Source organism: Clarias gariepinus, chromosome 20, assembly GCF_024256425.1.
Source record: "Clarias gariepinus isolate MV-2021 ecotype Netherlands chromosome 20, CGAR_prim_01v2, whole genome shotgun sequence".
NCBI lineage: Eukaryota > Metazoa > Chordata > Actinopteri > Siluriformes > Clariidae > Clarias > Clarias gariepinus.
In genome coordinates this window covers 20,013,325-20,030,210 of record NC_071119.1, presented here as the reverse complement: position 1 = coordinate 20,030,210, position 16,886 = coordinate 20,013,325, and the positions used below count along the sequence as shown (strand labels likewise).

Below are 16,886 nucleotides of genomic sequence, written 5' to 3'. Positions count from 1 at the left end.
TTTTCCCCCTCAACTGAGTGGAAAAGTTAGTGAATTGGGACGCGGCCCGAGGTGAAACGAACAGCGGATCAAAACAGTAGTGATCCAGCGGGGAGAGGAGGAGGAGGAGGAGGAAGAGGGACTGAGGGGAAAAAAAAACAAACAATAAAAAAAAGAAAAGATTAGATAAAAACAACAACAATAATAAATTTATAATAATTTTGAAATGCCAAGCAAGAAGAAGAAATATAACGCGAGGTTTCCTCCGGTAAGTGTGTTAGCTTTTACTTCAAGTGAGAACGTGACAGCTAGCTAGCTTAGCACAGGTCAGATTAGCGAGCTAGCATCAATGCTAATCTGGTTTATCAAACCTAACAACCTGCTGATTCATGAAATCAGTTTATGATCCATTACGGTCCATTTATGATCAGTTTAGTGCCTCTGAGTCTCAGCTCCAACATGGCTGCTTGACGTCAGATTAACAAACTAATGCAAATCAAGCAGGCTAGGCCACACACACACACACTTTCGATAGAATAACTGCATGCTTTCTCCATTGGCTTTTAAAGGAAGTTGTATAGACGTGTTTTTCCTGCTTGTTTATTGATTTTTCAAATTAATTTTAAAGCATTTGTCTAAACTAATGCATGTAGCTTCAGCAAACAGTGCTAGTTTTAGGCTAGGTTTAGCTAGTTAGCTTGGAGTTGACGAGTTTACCACATACACACCAATGACAGACTTCACGTCATATATTTAAAAAAGTATTAAATGTTATTACAGTTAATATTGTGCTAATATAGGTGTGTTAAGCCGTGACTGACTGGTGTACAAGCTACAAGTACATGTTTGTTTGTTTTGGTTTGTTTGTTGCACTCATTTTTCTCACACTTTCTTAATTCACCTAAAATCCCCTTTTAATTCTTAACTTGGTTTCATTCACCCCTATGTTGCATGATAAAAATATTTAGGTTTAAAACTGTACATTTGTTTTGTAAATTGTACATGATTTAATTTAAAAGTGTACAATTATTTAAGCCTACAATAATTTTTAATTGCTTATGCTGGTTTTTTGTTTTCACTCCAAATAGACAAAAAACAAACAAATATCATTATCATTTATTATTAGGGCCCAAGCACTATGACATCTGCCCCGTCGTAGTGTGTGAAGAGCCCTATTGCTTTCCCCTTTGCCCTATTTTTTTTCCAAGCATCTATGACCAGCCCAAGCACCTGTGCCATCACCGTCCGGGCGCACCAGAAAGACGTGTCCAGCTGTGACGATGCCTTAAACCGATACCGAAAAAATATCTCATGAGTCCTGAGCGTGCTTTAAAGGCATGCAGGTTGTGCGGTGCGCCCGGGTGGTGAAAAGCACAGGTGCTTGGGCCCGCTCATCAATGCTTGCAACAATGTTTTTTTTTTTTTTTTTTTTTTTTTTTTGTTTAAATATAATTTCTTTTTCAAACATCCAGACTCTTTTGAAGGTCATAACATGCTCAAAAACTCACGACAATTGGCACACGGGTTGTAATCGCCTTCTATTAGAAGGCCTGCAGGTCTGGCTTTCACAGATGAGATTTTGCTGCATAGCTCATACACATTTGCACAAAGTATGCATGTGAAACACGGTACACTTTTTTCACACATGAAATCATATTTTGCACCTATATTTATTATTGCTGTTATTATTATTGTTATTAAGCCTACAGCACAGGGTTCTACAGTTATTTTTATCTGTGGTTTTGTTTTGTTTATTTGTTTTTTGTTTGGTTTATTTTTATTTTTTTTAAACTATCTCAATCCACCTAAACTTCCTTTTAAATCTTAAATAAATTTCACTCACCTGAAAGTTACCTGAAAAAAATATTTTATTTAAATGTTAAATCATTTAAAGGTTACAGTTATTTTAAACAAATAGCAAGGGGGAATTATTTTTAACTGTTTGTTTGTTTATTGCACTAAGTCTGAATATTCTAAGTTCACCTTAAATTCTTTTAAATTTCCAAATAATTTTCACCACCCCTGTGTTACTTAAAAAAAAAAAAAGGAAAATAATTAAAAAGTATACAATATATTTTTTATTATTGAAGCCTAAAGCAAGGGGTTTTACAACTAAAAAAGTAAGATAAACTCCATTGAGCGAATTGATATGGAATTAATCCATGCACGTTGTTTAAAATGTTATTTTATTTGTAAGTGCGCTTTCCTGCTTGGACCCCTAAATTAATTTAGATTAGATTGGATCAACAACAAACAAACAAATAAAAGTAAAAAAAAAATGTACAGAGGTCAAATGTACAGAAGTATGAGTGTGATTTAAAAAAATATATTTATGATTCAATAAGCTTAGAAAAGTTACATAGTCAAGGACTTGGGGGACAAGTTCCTTAATAAATTGTTAGTTTAAAGTTAGTTGATGCAATACCACCACCTACTGGAGTGCGGAGTAGACTTAAAAATTAACCGGTCAACCAGCATTTCAATGCTTATTTAAGACTTTTTAATATTTAGCTAATATTTAAAAATCTGTAAGAAATTAACTTCTTGAGACAAATCAGGTGATGAACCTTAGCGCTATCGAATTGAATCTCCAAAAAATCTAATTGAATGTAATCAACAGTGTACCTATGATTAGCAGCTGTAGAAACGTTCTCAGGGCAGGATGAAGGGAAACACTGCCATGGGTAGAAATAAAATCACGGAGGAGTGCTTGTGAAACAGGAAGTTACCTCAGGACCCAGTGTTGTGTAGTCTTACAGTGATTTAGCAACAACAACCGAGTACTTCTAATGTTTCTGTTTTTTTTTTTTTTAATGATGTTAAAATCTGAATCTTGCTTATGAAATCAGATAAGTAAAATCTGTGCATGTGTCTTGTTTGTTTGTGTGTGTCTGCACGCTTTAGGCAAGGATTAAGAAGATCATGCAGACGGATGAAGAAATAGGCAAAGTTGCTGCTGCAGTTCCTGTCATAATCTGTATCCTTAAAGTTTGCACTGCGCAATGTCCCCCTTTTTTTTTTTTTTAAGTAATTTCTCTCACTCTACAGAAGAATTTTTAAACAACAAATATTGATCTAAGAGACTTGCCTTGGCATTATTTCTTGCTCCTGTTAGATTGTAGCAAAAGCGCACGTACGGTAGATGATTAAGCATTCTCTCTCTCGCTCTCTCTCTCTCTCTCTCTCTCTCGAGATGCTGTCATGCTGGTTGTCATCACGGCTGTGACGTAGTCATAGGCATGAAGGCGATGATAACTGGCACAACAGCACAACTGTTTATTATTAACAGATTTTAATTTGTTTCCTAGTTAACCAGTTGCTATTCTTCGTCCTTTCGTGTCTAGCGGAAGTAACTTAATAGGGGTGAAAGTAGTTTTAAATTTTTACTGGTACTGTGTAGCCAGAAGGTGAGGAGAATAAACCATGGAGGTGGTGGATAGTCCTGCAACTCTCATACCACAATTTCTGTTAACTTTCAGGTTCTGTGTTGAATCCTTATATATAGTGTTAAATGGAAATCAAATGTACAATCCCTTGTTCCACACACCCTTGTGTGGCTAGTGCCCTTGATCAGAGGTTAGAGAGGGATTTGGGATTCAACCTTGTGTTTTCAAGCTAGTTCGATTTTTAAATAGGTTTAGAAGTAAATAAATACAACACACGGGCGATTCGGAACAACTTGGAAACAGTCATTAAGCAGACAAAGTCTTATGACTTAATACAACATAGCGTTGTTATTATTATTTTGTTTAGGTCACAAACAGTGGGTTGCATTTCACTGCATATCGTACTGTACGGTTGTTTATGTAACCGGTAAAAATTTTAATTTTGAATTATTAAATTTGAAAATGACAGTTTTTTTCCAGTTCTGTCTTACATTTGCCCACTCTGTGTCCGACAGTTAACTTCTGTAATGCCTCTTGTCCAATCAGATCGCTTGGTTGGAACTAACTGTTGAATGAAACACGCCCCCTCACCCACGGGCGTAAAAAAAGTGCCATAGGATTATTATTTGTAGTAAAACATGATGAAATGCTCTTTAGGGTGTTAAGGAGATTCAGAGCTCTCTAACTAGAAACAGAACCGATTTTAATGAAGTGTCATGTGAGGAAATGTGGAAAACAAGACTTTTTTTTTAATAGATAATAAAGGTTCTCTGAAATAAACATTTCAATGCTCCTGCAAATCCAGCGGATATGTAACATAACGTCCGGTTTAACGATGCGTCCTTGACTCTCGTATGAGCGCGGGCACTCGAGCTCTTCCTGGAGTCTCTCCTGACAAAAGCGTGCCACGTCACCCAGTCCCGCAACGCCAAAACCATGACGACGTCACATTTGTAAGTCCCTGTAAGAAAAAAAAAAAAAAACGTACAAGATTTGTCCTCGGAATGATCGTGCTTGACTCGGAGTGTGTGTTTTACTTCTGTAGGAAACAGTGCATCGAACTTGAGCAGCAGTTCGACTTCCTGAAGGATCTGGTGGCGGCGGTGCCGGACATGCAGGGAGAGGGGGACGAGAATCACGCAGAGGGAGCGGAGAGGATCCCGCGCAGGTTAAACACACATGCACACAATGTATACAATCATTATACAAGCGTGTGGTCAAAAATGATCCGCACTCTGGGTGTAGAATTTTCTCAATGCACCGCCTCTAATGCACCGCTGTCTTCACTTCTTCATCAGAAGTGAGTCTTCGTCCTCATAAGGCTGCTTTCAGGTCAAAGTCTGATGGAGTGAGACCAGGACTATAGGGAGGACGCTTTACAATAAAGTTTGCGAAGGTGTATCGTCATGCAAGATCCCACCACCCTCCGAAGTTTAGGCTTCAGCTCTTCAATAGGCATCTCAATGAGTTAATTATCAAACCTTTTTCCTGATAATGTTCCAATACCGGTTCCCGAGATTCCCAGGAAATTTGTTAGCGCTGATAAGTTTTCTAGCAGTTGGTTAACTTTTGAACTTTATCTCCGTCTGCGATTGAGGATGTTTCTGTTTCATACTCTTAAGACTTGTGGTGATAAATCCATGTCCCGTCACTAATAATGAGAATCGTTGTGAGTTGTTTTGGTACCAGGTACACCCTCAGACCATCCGGGCGCCTAGAGAGAGAGCTGATTTGCCGAGCTCTCTCACAGAGGAGAGATGAGAGGTACTTAGTACTCTCACATAAATCACAGCTCACTAGTCAATCACGGGTGTCTGTGAGCTCACGCAAGCGGAAGAAGCGGATAGCGCCGTCCCCCCAACCCCAACAGTGCGCGAGCGAGCAGTTCAAAAAGATGCAGTTGGGTTTGGAAGGAAACTCCCTTGACTGATAGTAATAGTAGTCTTGATGTGGGAACCTCCTAGTGACTGTGAACAGCTAAATTATGGAGAAAATCAGAGAAAAAAACAAAAGGACCACAAAACAAAACCAAATCTCAAGTGTGGCATCTTTTTTTTTTTTTTGCTCGCATCACAGTTACAAATGAACTAATGTAGCGCTGGTAGGATAGAGCAGCCAAGAAAGGTTTTAATATAATCGGAGTGCGGATAATTTTTGACCCCCCCCCCCCCCCCCCCAAAATTGTGAGCAATACTTTTATTCCCTATTAATAATAATATTTTATGTTTTTTTTTCCTTAATTAAGTTGTAGCCACTCCCCTTTCTGATGTGATGCCAGCCGAGCGCTTCTTTTCAAATTGCTTTCTAACACACAGTTAGGTCATTTAGTTCAATTCAAAAAACTTTATTTATCCCTGTGGGCCAACAAAAAAAAGATCAGTGCAAATACAAAATGAAATAACATAAATAAAATACAATTGTTGAAATGATAATGATAAAAGGATTTAATTCATAAAAAAAGCATTATACATAACATCTGTATAAATTATCTGTAAAAAAATTTATAAACTGAAACTGAGTACTACAAAAGTAAAGGTACATACCAGTTTCCTTTTCTACAGTAGCATTAGTTATAGGAAACGGTGGTGTAGCACACTCTGTGTATCCGCCCCTTCCACTTGGACGAGCTCACACACCCTCACGATTGGCTAGCGTCGCCATGATTGATGTTAGATATCCAGACCTGAAATCCTCCCTGTTGGACAGACAGACGTGCGAGACGTGACCTGAAGGTTAATCTCCATCTTGCCTTCCCTTTAACGTGGCGAGATTTATGTCTATAATCTTTTTCCCTTCAGCATCTCGCAGTGATTTTTAACAGCACCGATGTGAAAACGCGATTAAACGAGGCTTATTTATAAAGCACGTTCACCTGAATGAAACGATCAGGGAAATGAAGTCATCTGAAATGGATGAGATTCATTTAAGTCGTTAATAAAGTGTGTAAAGTAAATGGTCAGATATAGTTGAGTTTTAATTCTGACCTTAAAACAGCGAACAGATTTCCTTTTTGTTTCCGTGTGACGTGATTGATTTGTAAAATGTGAAATGCCGTTTGTGTTTAAAGCAGAGGCCGAAAGCCAGGCTCAGGACGCAAGAACGGGGGAGCAGGAGTCAAAGGCAAAGACAAGAAGCTGTCAGGGACAGAGTCTGAACAAGAGGTGAGTCTGATTAATGAGGTAACGAGGGTTAAGTGAGGTGACATCACACAGACACACACACACACAATGAGCGAGCCGGGGGGGAAAAAGAAAAAACGTTTTTTTCATCAACGAATCAACGAGATTCGTTGATGTTATACAGGGTGTCCCAAAAAAATGACATAATTGGAAATATAAATATATAAGAGTAACTACATGTCATAGGCAAGTGAAAGTAAATAAATAGGCTTTATGTTGAAAAAAATAAACCTGTATATGTTTAGGTGGTTTTAGGTGTTACGATGTTGCAGTTCCTCGATCATCCTACAGGTGGCACACTTTAAACTATTCACACTGACATGCAGCACAAGTTTGCTTAGAGTTGTAACAAAATCTGAAAGGAAAAAAAAATCAGCACAATACAATTTAAATCGGCACCTAGGTGTCATGATATCGTATCGGGCGAGTCCAATCCCTAGTATGGAATATCTATGTTTGTGAGATTCGAGACTGTAGACTGAGGGTGTGAGGTTCTTTCCCACTTCTGAACGAGGAAACATGAGAATCTGATCCATAGAATATTTCACAAATCTAAAGCAACATGTTCAGTGTCACAGAAACGCTTTACAGCTTTTAAAAAAAAAGATAGTTGATATTTTTTCAATAATATAACTTCATTCAATTCAATTTAGAAAACCTTTTTAGGTGACTAAAACTGCAGGATTAAACTTTTAGTTATAACGTTTTTTCTTTCTTTCTTTTTTTGGTAACAATAAAGACTGGTATTTTTGTGCCTTACTTTTTTCATGTACACTTAAAGTAAAGCGTTAGAGTAAAGAAAAATATAATTGTGCGAGTTCACACACTTTTTTTCATGATTACAAGGAGTTGTATGGCAGTATGGTGAGGTGGTGGTCAGCACTGTGGTCTCGCACCTCCAGAGTTAAGGGGACGATTCCTGCCTTAGGTGTGTGTGTGGAGTTTGCATGTTTTGCCCCGTAATCTGGTTTCCTCCCACTTTTCAAAGACGTGCAGATTAGATTTATTGGTATCAAAGTGTACTGGGATAGGGATCTGTTTATTCTCCATACAGAATAAGCAGTATAGAAGATGAATAAACAAGTCGTTATCGTAAAAAAAAAAAAGTTCACCATGGCAACCTAGAGATGCCCATTATTACTTTACTTAGACCTATCATTATTGTAACTTTAATTAAATTTATATGTACGTACTTATTGCTTTTTTTTTTATTTATTTATTTTTTTATATATCTATTGATATAACTTTGAAATGTGCAGTATTGTTTAAGGGCGTAATCAAGAGCTTTTCTCTCACGTCCTTTGAATCCATCCAGCTCACGGAGACCTCGGGTAACTGGATAACTTAAACCAAACAAGAAATTCCAAATGTCGCGCTCGGTGCGGCGTTTCAGCCGAGTGTAAACAACACGTTTATTTGAACGTAATGTCGGCGCAGGTGCTCGTCTTTGCCTCCTTTGTGTGAGCGCGATGTTTGCAGTGTGCCAGCCTCAGGATGTTATCTTAAGAGTCTTGAGAGAGTTAACATTTCAAGTCATGACTGCCCTGTTGCGATCGATTGCTTGGGGAAGATATTCGCTCGAGGCTTTATTTAGATTTGTTTGTTAATCTTTTCCGGGAGAGACGTGCATCTCTTATTCAGATCGAGTGGACGTTTAATGTAATGTTTGAAAACGATTGAAACATTATGAGAAATTGTAACATTAAGATGTTAATTCCATTACTTTTTTAAATGACAAGTCAATGCTTAAGTCGTTACCATAGAACCCATGAAACATTTGGAAATAAGTCTGAGAGGCGTTCAAGTCAAACTGGGACTTTCTCATGAATTAAGGGGAAAAAAAACATTGACATTTACAGAAGACTTTAATCACAGTACGGTGATAACACTCTGAGCCACGTTAAAATATTCAAACAGTGCACACATTTTAAGGATAGGCTGGTCGTTTGTGACAATCCTGACTGAGGTGACACAGTCCTGACCTCGATCCAAGCCGTTTCCACATGTTTGGCCCATTTAAGGAGTTCCTGGAAGGCCAGCGTTTCTACAGTGGCTACTGAGGAAACCTTTGCACCTTGATGGTATCCAAGCACTAGTGAAACACTGGGATCGGTGCATTAGTGTAGCAGGGGATTATATAGAGAAATAAAAGAGTTTTTACTCAAAAACCTAAACACCCCTTGTACATTCATATTGTTAATTTTGAGTTTTTTTTTAAATTATTATTCATAACACCTCCTGACCAATCACAGACAAAAAAAAAACTTTAAATATAACGTGTGGGGTGTCAGATTACTGATCCTACAGACAAATGACCAATACATCTGCCTATGTATGTGTCTTTTGTCAGGACGACTCTGAAGACAGCGAGACAGACGGAGACGAGGAAGACATCTCCCAGCCCAACGCGCACCATCAGGCAGCATCCCATTTTCACAGGTGTATATATATATATATACACACACACACATACTCAGGAGGAGACATTGTATGTATTTCTTTTATGGAATATTTACACACATCCTACTTGTGCTTCACATTAAGATTAAACTGCAGTAAGTTAAGATCGCCACTAGAAGGCGTAAATCCCTTGATTAGCTGCTAAGCTTCTAACAACTTTTTCTCTTCTCTTCCCAATATCCCCCCCCCCCCCCCCCACACACACAAAAAAAACAGCCCAGACATGCCCCCTCAATACATGCCCATGCCCATGGGTGCCCCTCAGACCACCCTCGCCATGCCCATCAGCTCCTTCAGCTCCCAGGCTCCGGTTATGGGCGTGATCGCGCCTCCTCCCGGCACGGCGCTGCACAAAGAAGAACAGGACGATGACGAAGACTACGACTCTTAGCTCCCCGTCGTCCCGGCAACCCCGGTCGAAGCGTTTTACATTCGTGTTTTTTTTTTTTTTTCTTCGTTCTCCCCCCCCCCTAAGTTGTCCTTGTTTGGCTGCAGAACGCAGAAACAGACGACGCCCAGACGCCGGCGAAGGGCGTCAGCAATCATGCAGCCACAGCGCAAGAAGAAGAAGAAGAATAATGGGTTGTATATTAGCTGATGTGTTTTAATTTCTTTTTTTAAGAATTCTTGTTTTACTGTCCAGCTTCAAAGAGGACAATTGGTTTAGACTATTTTTAAAATACAGAAAGAAGAAAAAATTTACACGGAAAACTTGCTTTCTTGGCCAGCAGGCTCTTTTGAGAAACGGCCCTAAACATTTTTTTTTTTCCTTTCGTATCTTTTCTTTTCTTTTAATTAAAAACCTAGCATAGATGTTCCCTGTAGTCTTTTGCACTTTGTTTTTGTTTCTCGGTTCATCCTAGGCTGCCATCCTCCTTTTCAATCCGCTGACTTAAAATTCTTTTCATCGTTCGATTTGAGTTTAAAATATCGCTGTGATATACCTTCACGAAGGACGTATGCGTTATTAGGAAATGTGATGTATCATGTCACGTACGTGTAATAACTCTCCAAGACAGAAGTGGTCAGACCTCCTCCCAGTTACGGCTGTTTGCTGTGTTGAGCTTATTTAAATTTTTTTTTTTTTTTTTTTTTTTGGCCTATTTTAAATGCCAAGTTTTATTTGCCTTCAACGCAACTCTTACCAAAGCAAAAATTTCTTTTCATTTCAAATTATCTTAGAACGTTTTAAAACCAGATATAAGTATTGGCCTTTTCTTTTCCCCATAAGGATTTTTATTACATTTGTAATTTGTTTTATTTTTTAAATATATATATTTTTTTTTGGCCAGCCGTGCTCCTCAAAGCTCGATCGAGGTGGTGGTTACCTTTCCTCCAGACCACACTGTCCAACCAAATGCACATTTATATCCCCGTTATTCATAATCTTGTATCTTTTAAATTCTTTTAATGTTCTAATGCGAAGCCTGAGACGAGCTGGAACATTTCATTCTCTCTCTTTCCCTCTTCCTCTTCCTCTCTCTTTCCCAACTACCTATTTTTGTCTCTCTTCAGGTGTATAAAGTTTGGCTGCTCAGAGGCTGTATGTAAAACTTTTAACATTCTTATTATTTTGTATGAGTGAAATAAAGTGCAAATTTCGGTATAGCGTCCTTGATCTTTTTTTTTAATTATTATTTATAACTTTTTTAAATTATACTATTTAATTTTTTATTATTTGTCTGAGACTGACCTGTTGGGAATTTTTCTTTTTCTTTTGCAGTTTTGGCTGCAATTTAATTAGCACGTTTGAATTCTAAATCGAAATGTACACTGTATACTCTCGGTCAGACACGTGCAGCCTCTGTGTACATTTTGTGCTTTTTGCTTCTTTGGGCATTTCCTAGATAAATGCATCCACAGGCTACGCTAGCACAATACACACTTACATTTACAGAGCATTTACAAATTCTCAGGCTGTTTTGCCTACCGTATTTTACATACTGAAAAAGTTGGGTCTCGTCGAAAAAACTGATAAGTAAACACTTTCTGTACGGTGACGAACCCATACATATGATAAAACTACAGTTGTTGTGTCTGTACATTTGAAGATATTTGCGAAAAAATGAGTGAGTAATAGAACACATCAAGATGGTTTTTGGAACTTTTTTCTCTCGGTCTGTTTTTCTGTTAAAAACTACTAATCGATTTTTTAATGGGGTTTTCAAAGGTGTATTTGGTCGAGCTTGAGGTAACATAAAGGCTTTGTTTCATCGCAAACGGCCCATGGGAAGAGATGTGCTACTTTTGAAATGTGAATATAAAACACCCATTTTTCATTAAAAAAATTGACCTTTGGGGGAAAAAAAATCATTAGTTCTCAAAATTCAACAGATGGCGCTGTACAATTTATTGTTTTTTTATAATATGCACTTAAGTGTGCAATTTAAATCTACTTAATAAACAAACTAATAAATCTCACACCTTCATTCCGCACACTTTATGGTAACGCCTAAAAATTTTAGTTGATTACAAAATGCAACAGATGGCGCTGTATTTTTAAAATATTTTTTATAAGTGCTCATGGGTGTGCAATTACATTCCATATAAACAAAGTCGTCTAGTATAGTAGAATAGTTTAAATAAATCTGGAATTTGGAAGAAACTTCAAATGTCTTCCTAATTATGGTACGACACAATTTGGTAATGTACAATCTTGCTTTTGTTATATTTAGTTCTGCAGTGTTGCTAGGGCCTTCCTTGTCCACCATGCTTATTAGTTTTCCCTTGATGATTTAAAAGAAGACATCATTCGAAAATTTTCTGTAAAGTTGACCTTTTGTAAGCACTTCTGTGTCCTGGGGGGAAAAAAAAAACTCATGCAAAATGCTGGTTCTAGCACTTTTTAAAAGCGGCAACGTTTTCTCCTGTCTTATAGGCTTCCTGTGCTGCATTTAAATTTCTACTGGTGGATTTATTTAAGGATAAAAAAAAATGTAACAGATAAAGGCGAAATGTAACAGATCTTTATAAGGTGGCACAGTAATACACAGATCTGACTCGTCCACTAAAACTACAAAGTATAATTTTGATGCAAAAAGGTCACAGCAGGAACGCTAGCCTCGGCCTCAAATGCATCTCATTTAGTCCAATAAGTGTCTGGTCAGATTTGTACTATTTTGTTGACTTTTTTTTACTTTTATACTATAAAATTTAATGAATAAATGACAGAAAAATGTCTGCATGGCTGAAAAAAAACTTATTACATTGATGTTGAACAAAAAGAAAGTAATGCATGAGAATATACAGGAGTAAATGTGACCAGAGGAACTCTGTTGAACAGCTGTTTTACTTATAAAACCGCAAAAAATCTTTATTTTATGTTTACATTGTTTGCATCTTTACTTTGCTTTTTTTTTATGTTCCCAAGACGTTTGCACAGAGTTGTAAGTAAACCAGCTAGTAGGTTTTACTGAGTGTGCTGATGAATATGCCAGAGTTCTTCTGGTAACTTTCTCACACTTGCTCCTTTGTAATTTTAAGCAAAACCCAGGAGCGGACATTATCATTATTTTTGTTTGTTTTTTGTTTTCATCTGAAAACTGATGCGTCATGTAATATGTTTTTTTTTTTTTTTACAGCCATACGAATATTCTTCTGTAATATAATTTATGTATTAATTTTTAAGGTAAATTTGAAATGAATAAATGATTTTGGACGTGATATTGCACACATGATAGACATATAGTATCTGACAAAATTTTTACTTCAGATAATATGGTGCTGCACAATATGACTTGCAAAGTACTTATTTATATATTCCTTCACAACTATGTGAGAGACTGATAAAATCATACAGGAAATGATTACATTGAGTTATTGCTGCTAATGGTGACTCTACAAGCTGTTGAATTGCGGGTGGACTTAGTATCGCCCACATATTTTTGTTTCCTTTTTTGGCCTTATTTTTGTTAAATAAATAGTGGCACAGTAAAATAAAAGTTATATGTCATTGTTTGTCTGAGGTTTTATTTGCCTAACACTGAAACCGGCTATAATCAAATTATTTTTTATTAATGATGTTTTTACGCACAGGAAACACAAATAAAAAGAGGGGGTACTAACTTTTTAACATGCCTATATTTAAAAATAGATGCAGTTAGATGCATAAGATGGGGTATTGCGTCATATATCGCTAGAACTAGAAAATATAGTGGGACCTTGGATTACGAGCATAATTTGTTCCGGAAGTGGGCTCGTATTCCAAAACACTCGCAAATCAAAGCACATTTTCCCATTAGAAATAATAGAAATTAAAATTATTCGTTCCACAGCACAAAAAAATAAATACATAAAAATATAAAGTAAAAATAAAACAAATTAACCTACATGTTACCTTAAAAAAAAGTAAAAATAAGTGTTTCCATTTATGCGCACAGGCGCTGTGTGTGTGTTTTTCTTTCTCCTCCGCTGCTGAGTGTGTGTTGTGTGTGCGCGAGCGTAATTTGACACCGTGCCGGTTGTGTGTGAGTAAAGCACCCCCTCTCTGTTTCACACACACAAACATATTAAAGGTGAGAGAGAGAGAGAGTGTGTGAACCGGCAACGGTGTTAAATTACACGCGCACACACCTAACACATACACTCTGCAGTGCAAGAGAAAGAAACACACACACACACACACACACACACACGGATTGATTATACCAGTAAGAAACGAGCACTAAAACCCAGCAGGAGAGATGAATACCCGCAGCGCCAGAGAGAGAAAAACCGTTGGCTCAGTTGTGATGACGCGACGCTCGGTGTCAAAACAAGAAGCGCATGCGTTAAACATGATACTCAGAGCTCGTAAACCACGACAACGCTCGTTTTTTTAATCAAAATTTATTAAAAATCTTTGCTCGTCTTCCGGAACACTCGTAAACCGCGTTACTCGTAATCCGAGGTTCCACTGTACTGTCTTTTTTTTTGTTATACAAATGTTTCTTTCTTTCTTTCTTTTTTTTTTTTTTGCCATTTCAGATTTTTTCTTTTTTTTGCCTATTTGTTAAACATGAATTTTAATTTTACACAAAGATAACCTAAAAAAAAAAATTCATGTTTAAAATGTTATTTTTGTTAATGGAAGAACCAGTCCAAACCTGCCTGGCCCTATGTTAAAAAGTAATTGCCCCCTAAATCTAATCACTGGTCGTGCCATTCTTGGCTAGCAATGAGTCTTTCACAACGCTGTGGAGGAATTTTAGAATTGAGCATGAATGCATAATGGTTCTAACTGTGGTTCACTGGTGCCCAAAACTTTAGAAATGGCGTTCCAGACTAATACATGTCAAGTACTTTTTCTTGTTTCTCATCTGTTCTTGAATTGCTTTAGATCAGGTTGCATTTTTAAGGTCTTTTCACTTTTAGATCTTGACTTTCGCAGACAGATTCTAGTTAAGTGATTTCTTGATTCAACAGATCTGGCAGTACAAACATGGCCAAGAGTTTTGAGAATGACATAAGTATTAGTTTTCAGTTGAAGTCTGCTGCTTCAGTGTTTTTAGACCTTTTTGGCAGGTGATACTACGGTATACTGAAGTATAATTACAAGTATTTTGTAAATGTCAAACGCTTTTTAAAGTTTATGCAAAGAGTCAATATTTGCACATCCTGACTGATGGCGGCCCATTCTTACATAATCGGTGCTTGGAGTTTGTCAGAATTTGTGTTTTCCAAACAAATCCTGGCCATGGACGCAAAATTTCAATGTTTGTTTTTGTTCATCACTTTTGCCTTATGGCATTGTGCTGAAAAGGTCATTGTTCGCCACCATGGTTGGGCTTTCAACTTGTGAACATTTATATTTGTGTCATTCTCAAAACTTTTGGACAATCAGGCCTGGGTGTGGCAGCTTTGAAAAAAATAAATCACAGTTCATGCATGATTTAGCAAGGGGGCTATTACTTTTTCACATACGCCAGGCAGGTATAGACATCTCTTTTTTTTCCTTAATAAATGAAATCATTTAAAAACCTAAAAAAAAAAAAGCCTTTCTAGCAGCTCCATGCCGCGTTCCAAAGAGACGTTTTGATTCTTGATTTGAAATTGTTGACTGTGGAACCGTCAAAAAGGACGTCAGGACTGGAGTTTATACAGTAAGTGGCCTCGTTATCTCAGATGAGTCACGATATGAATGACTGAGATTAGCTCCTGATCTTTACGGGATTTGGTTTTAATCAGTATGGGAACTCGGGAGAGCTGTTAATCCTGTGCTAGACTAATCCTGATGGCTGGGTTCGATATTTTGGAAATAAAAAGGATCAAATCACATGGTGTGGTCTTTTCTAGAAAAATAATGAATGACAAGGTGGGGATGGTGCATGCAAGATGTGAAGTGAAGTAATGTTTGGAGATTTAATTCAGGCTTTACAGGAAACAGTGATTAAAAAAAACAATAAAGATATGCATTTAAAGTATTGTGCAACTATGTGAAAATATTTAAGCATGCTGTTGTGTGTGTGTGGGCTTTTATAATAGCTGGGGCGATGTCTCAGCTCTTTGCTACTGGGCCTCGGAAACCACCGCATCCTTCCTGAAGAAATGATGACTCAGTGTTCTTTGTGTGTGTGTGGTTTGTATATGAGTGTGGGTTCACTCTTGTATGTGAAGCATCTAACATCCAGAAACACACCCTTTCCCCTTTCACCCCTTTTTATTAACCCCGAACGAGCCAAGCCAGCGCAGGCACTACGAGTCGACTCGGCATTCCTTCCTGTTTTGTTCCTTTGAAATGTCGACGGCTGGATTGCGGAGTCCCCCGAGATCTATGTCCGCACCTGATGAGCGATATGGGACGAGGCATATTATGAAGGCTTAGCGTCGAAAGTCGTCAAAGGGTACAGAGGTGAAACGGCAGCATTTCCGAGTCAGCCCGAACAGGGTCCCTCTAGAGGACTGGAGGATGCTGTATGATTTTCATCATTTATCTTTCCAGATGGTGCCACTATGCTTAGTGCCACATTAGCTTATTTATAAAAAACTTTCTACCTTGATGGTTTCCAAGCACTTGTGAAACTCTAGGACTGGGATTTTACATTTATTTAGGACAAAAATTGTATGTAAAAGTACCTGCCCTTCCTTGCTACATCATGAACGAACTGTGCTTTTTTTTTTTGGAAAGCCAAGACAAATTTCACTTTCGCCACATCCAGGCCTGATTACTGCTAGACCACCTGCATGAAGAAATCGCTGTAAATACAGTAGAACCTGTCTGACAAGGTATAGCATGCTAAAAAGATCTCAAGAAGCAGCACATTATGACATGATCTAAAGAAATTTAAGAACAAAGCCTCTGAGTGGCACAGTGGTAAAGTGCTTGGCCTATCATCCGAAGATCACGAGATCGATTGCCGGGTGATGCTGTAACCTCTCGCAGTCGGAGGTCTAAAGAGAGCTGATTGGCCGAGCTCTCTCATAGGGGAGGGATGAGAGGTACTTAGTGCTCCCACATCAATCACGACTCTCCAGCCAATCAGGGGCGTCCGTGAGCTCACGCAAGCGGAAGAGGCGGATAGCGCTGTCCTCCGAGGGTGTTACTCCGTCCCCAACGTGTGAGCAGCAGTTCAAAAAGATGTGGACGGCTGGCATCATGTGGTTCGGAGGAAAAACACGTGATAGTCTTTGGGCCTCCCGACTGAGTGGTAGTAGTAGCCTTAATGTGGGAGCCCCCTAGTGATGGGGAGGAATTGGCCACGACTAAATTAGGGAGAAAATCTGGGAAAAAACAAACAAAACAAAAAAAAGAAATTCAAGAACAGGTAAGAAATGAAGTAGTTGACATGTACCAGTCTGGAAAGTGTTACCAGGCCATTTCTAAGCATTTGGGACTCCTCCAGCGCACAATGATGAGAGCCATTATCCACAAAAGGAGAATACTTGGTGGAACAGTGGTGAACCT

The 16,886-nt window shown here is 38.1% G+C and overlaps 1 protein-coding gene across 2 annotated transcripts; it reads left to right on the top strand.

The window, feature by feature from the left end:
• The first annotated feature begins 56 nt into the window (after positions 1-56).
• Positions 57-10,610, top strand: drap1 (DR1-associated protein 1 (negative cofactor 2 alpha)). 2 transcript variants are annotated; one of them, XM_053479988.1, is made up of 7 exons: positions 57-247; positions 2,884-2,956; positions 4,225-4,318; positions 4,411-4,533; positions 6,436-6,526; positions 8,895-8,983; positions 9,221-10,610. In XM_053479988.1, exons 1-7 carry the CDS (start codon positions 206-208, stop codon positions 9,393-9,395), a joined length of 687 nt encoding a protein of 228 aa, XP_053335963.1. In that variant the 5' UTR covers positions 57-205; the 3' UTR covers positions 9,396-10,610. The 2 variants fall into 2 exon arrangements, with proteins under 2 accessions (XP_053335963.1, XP_053335961.1); XM_053479986.1 differs by having other exon boundaries at positions 6,433-6,526.
• The last annotated feature ends 6,276 nt before the right edge of the window (positions 10,611-16,886 follow it).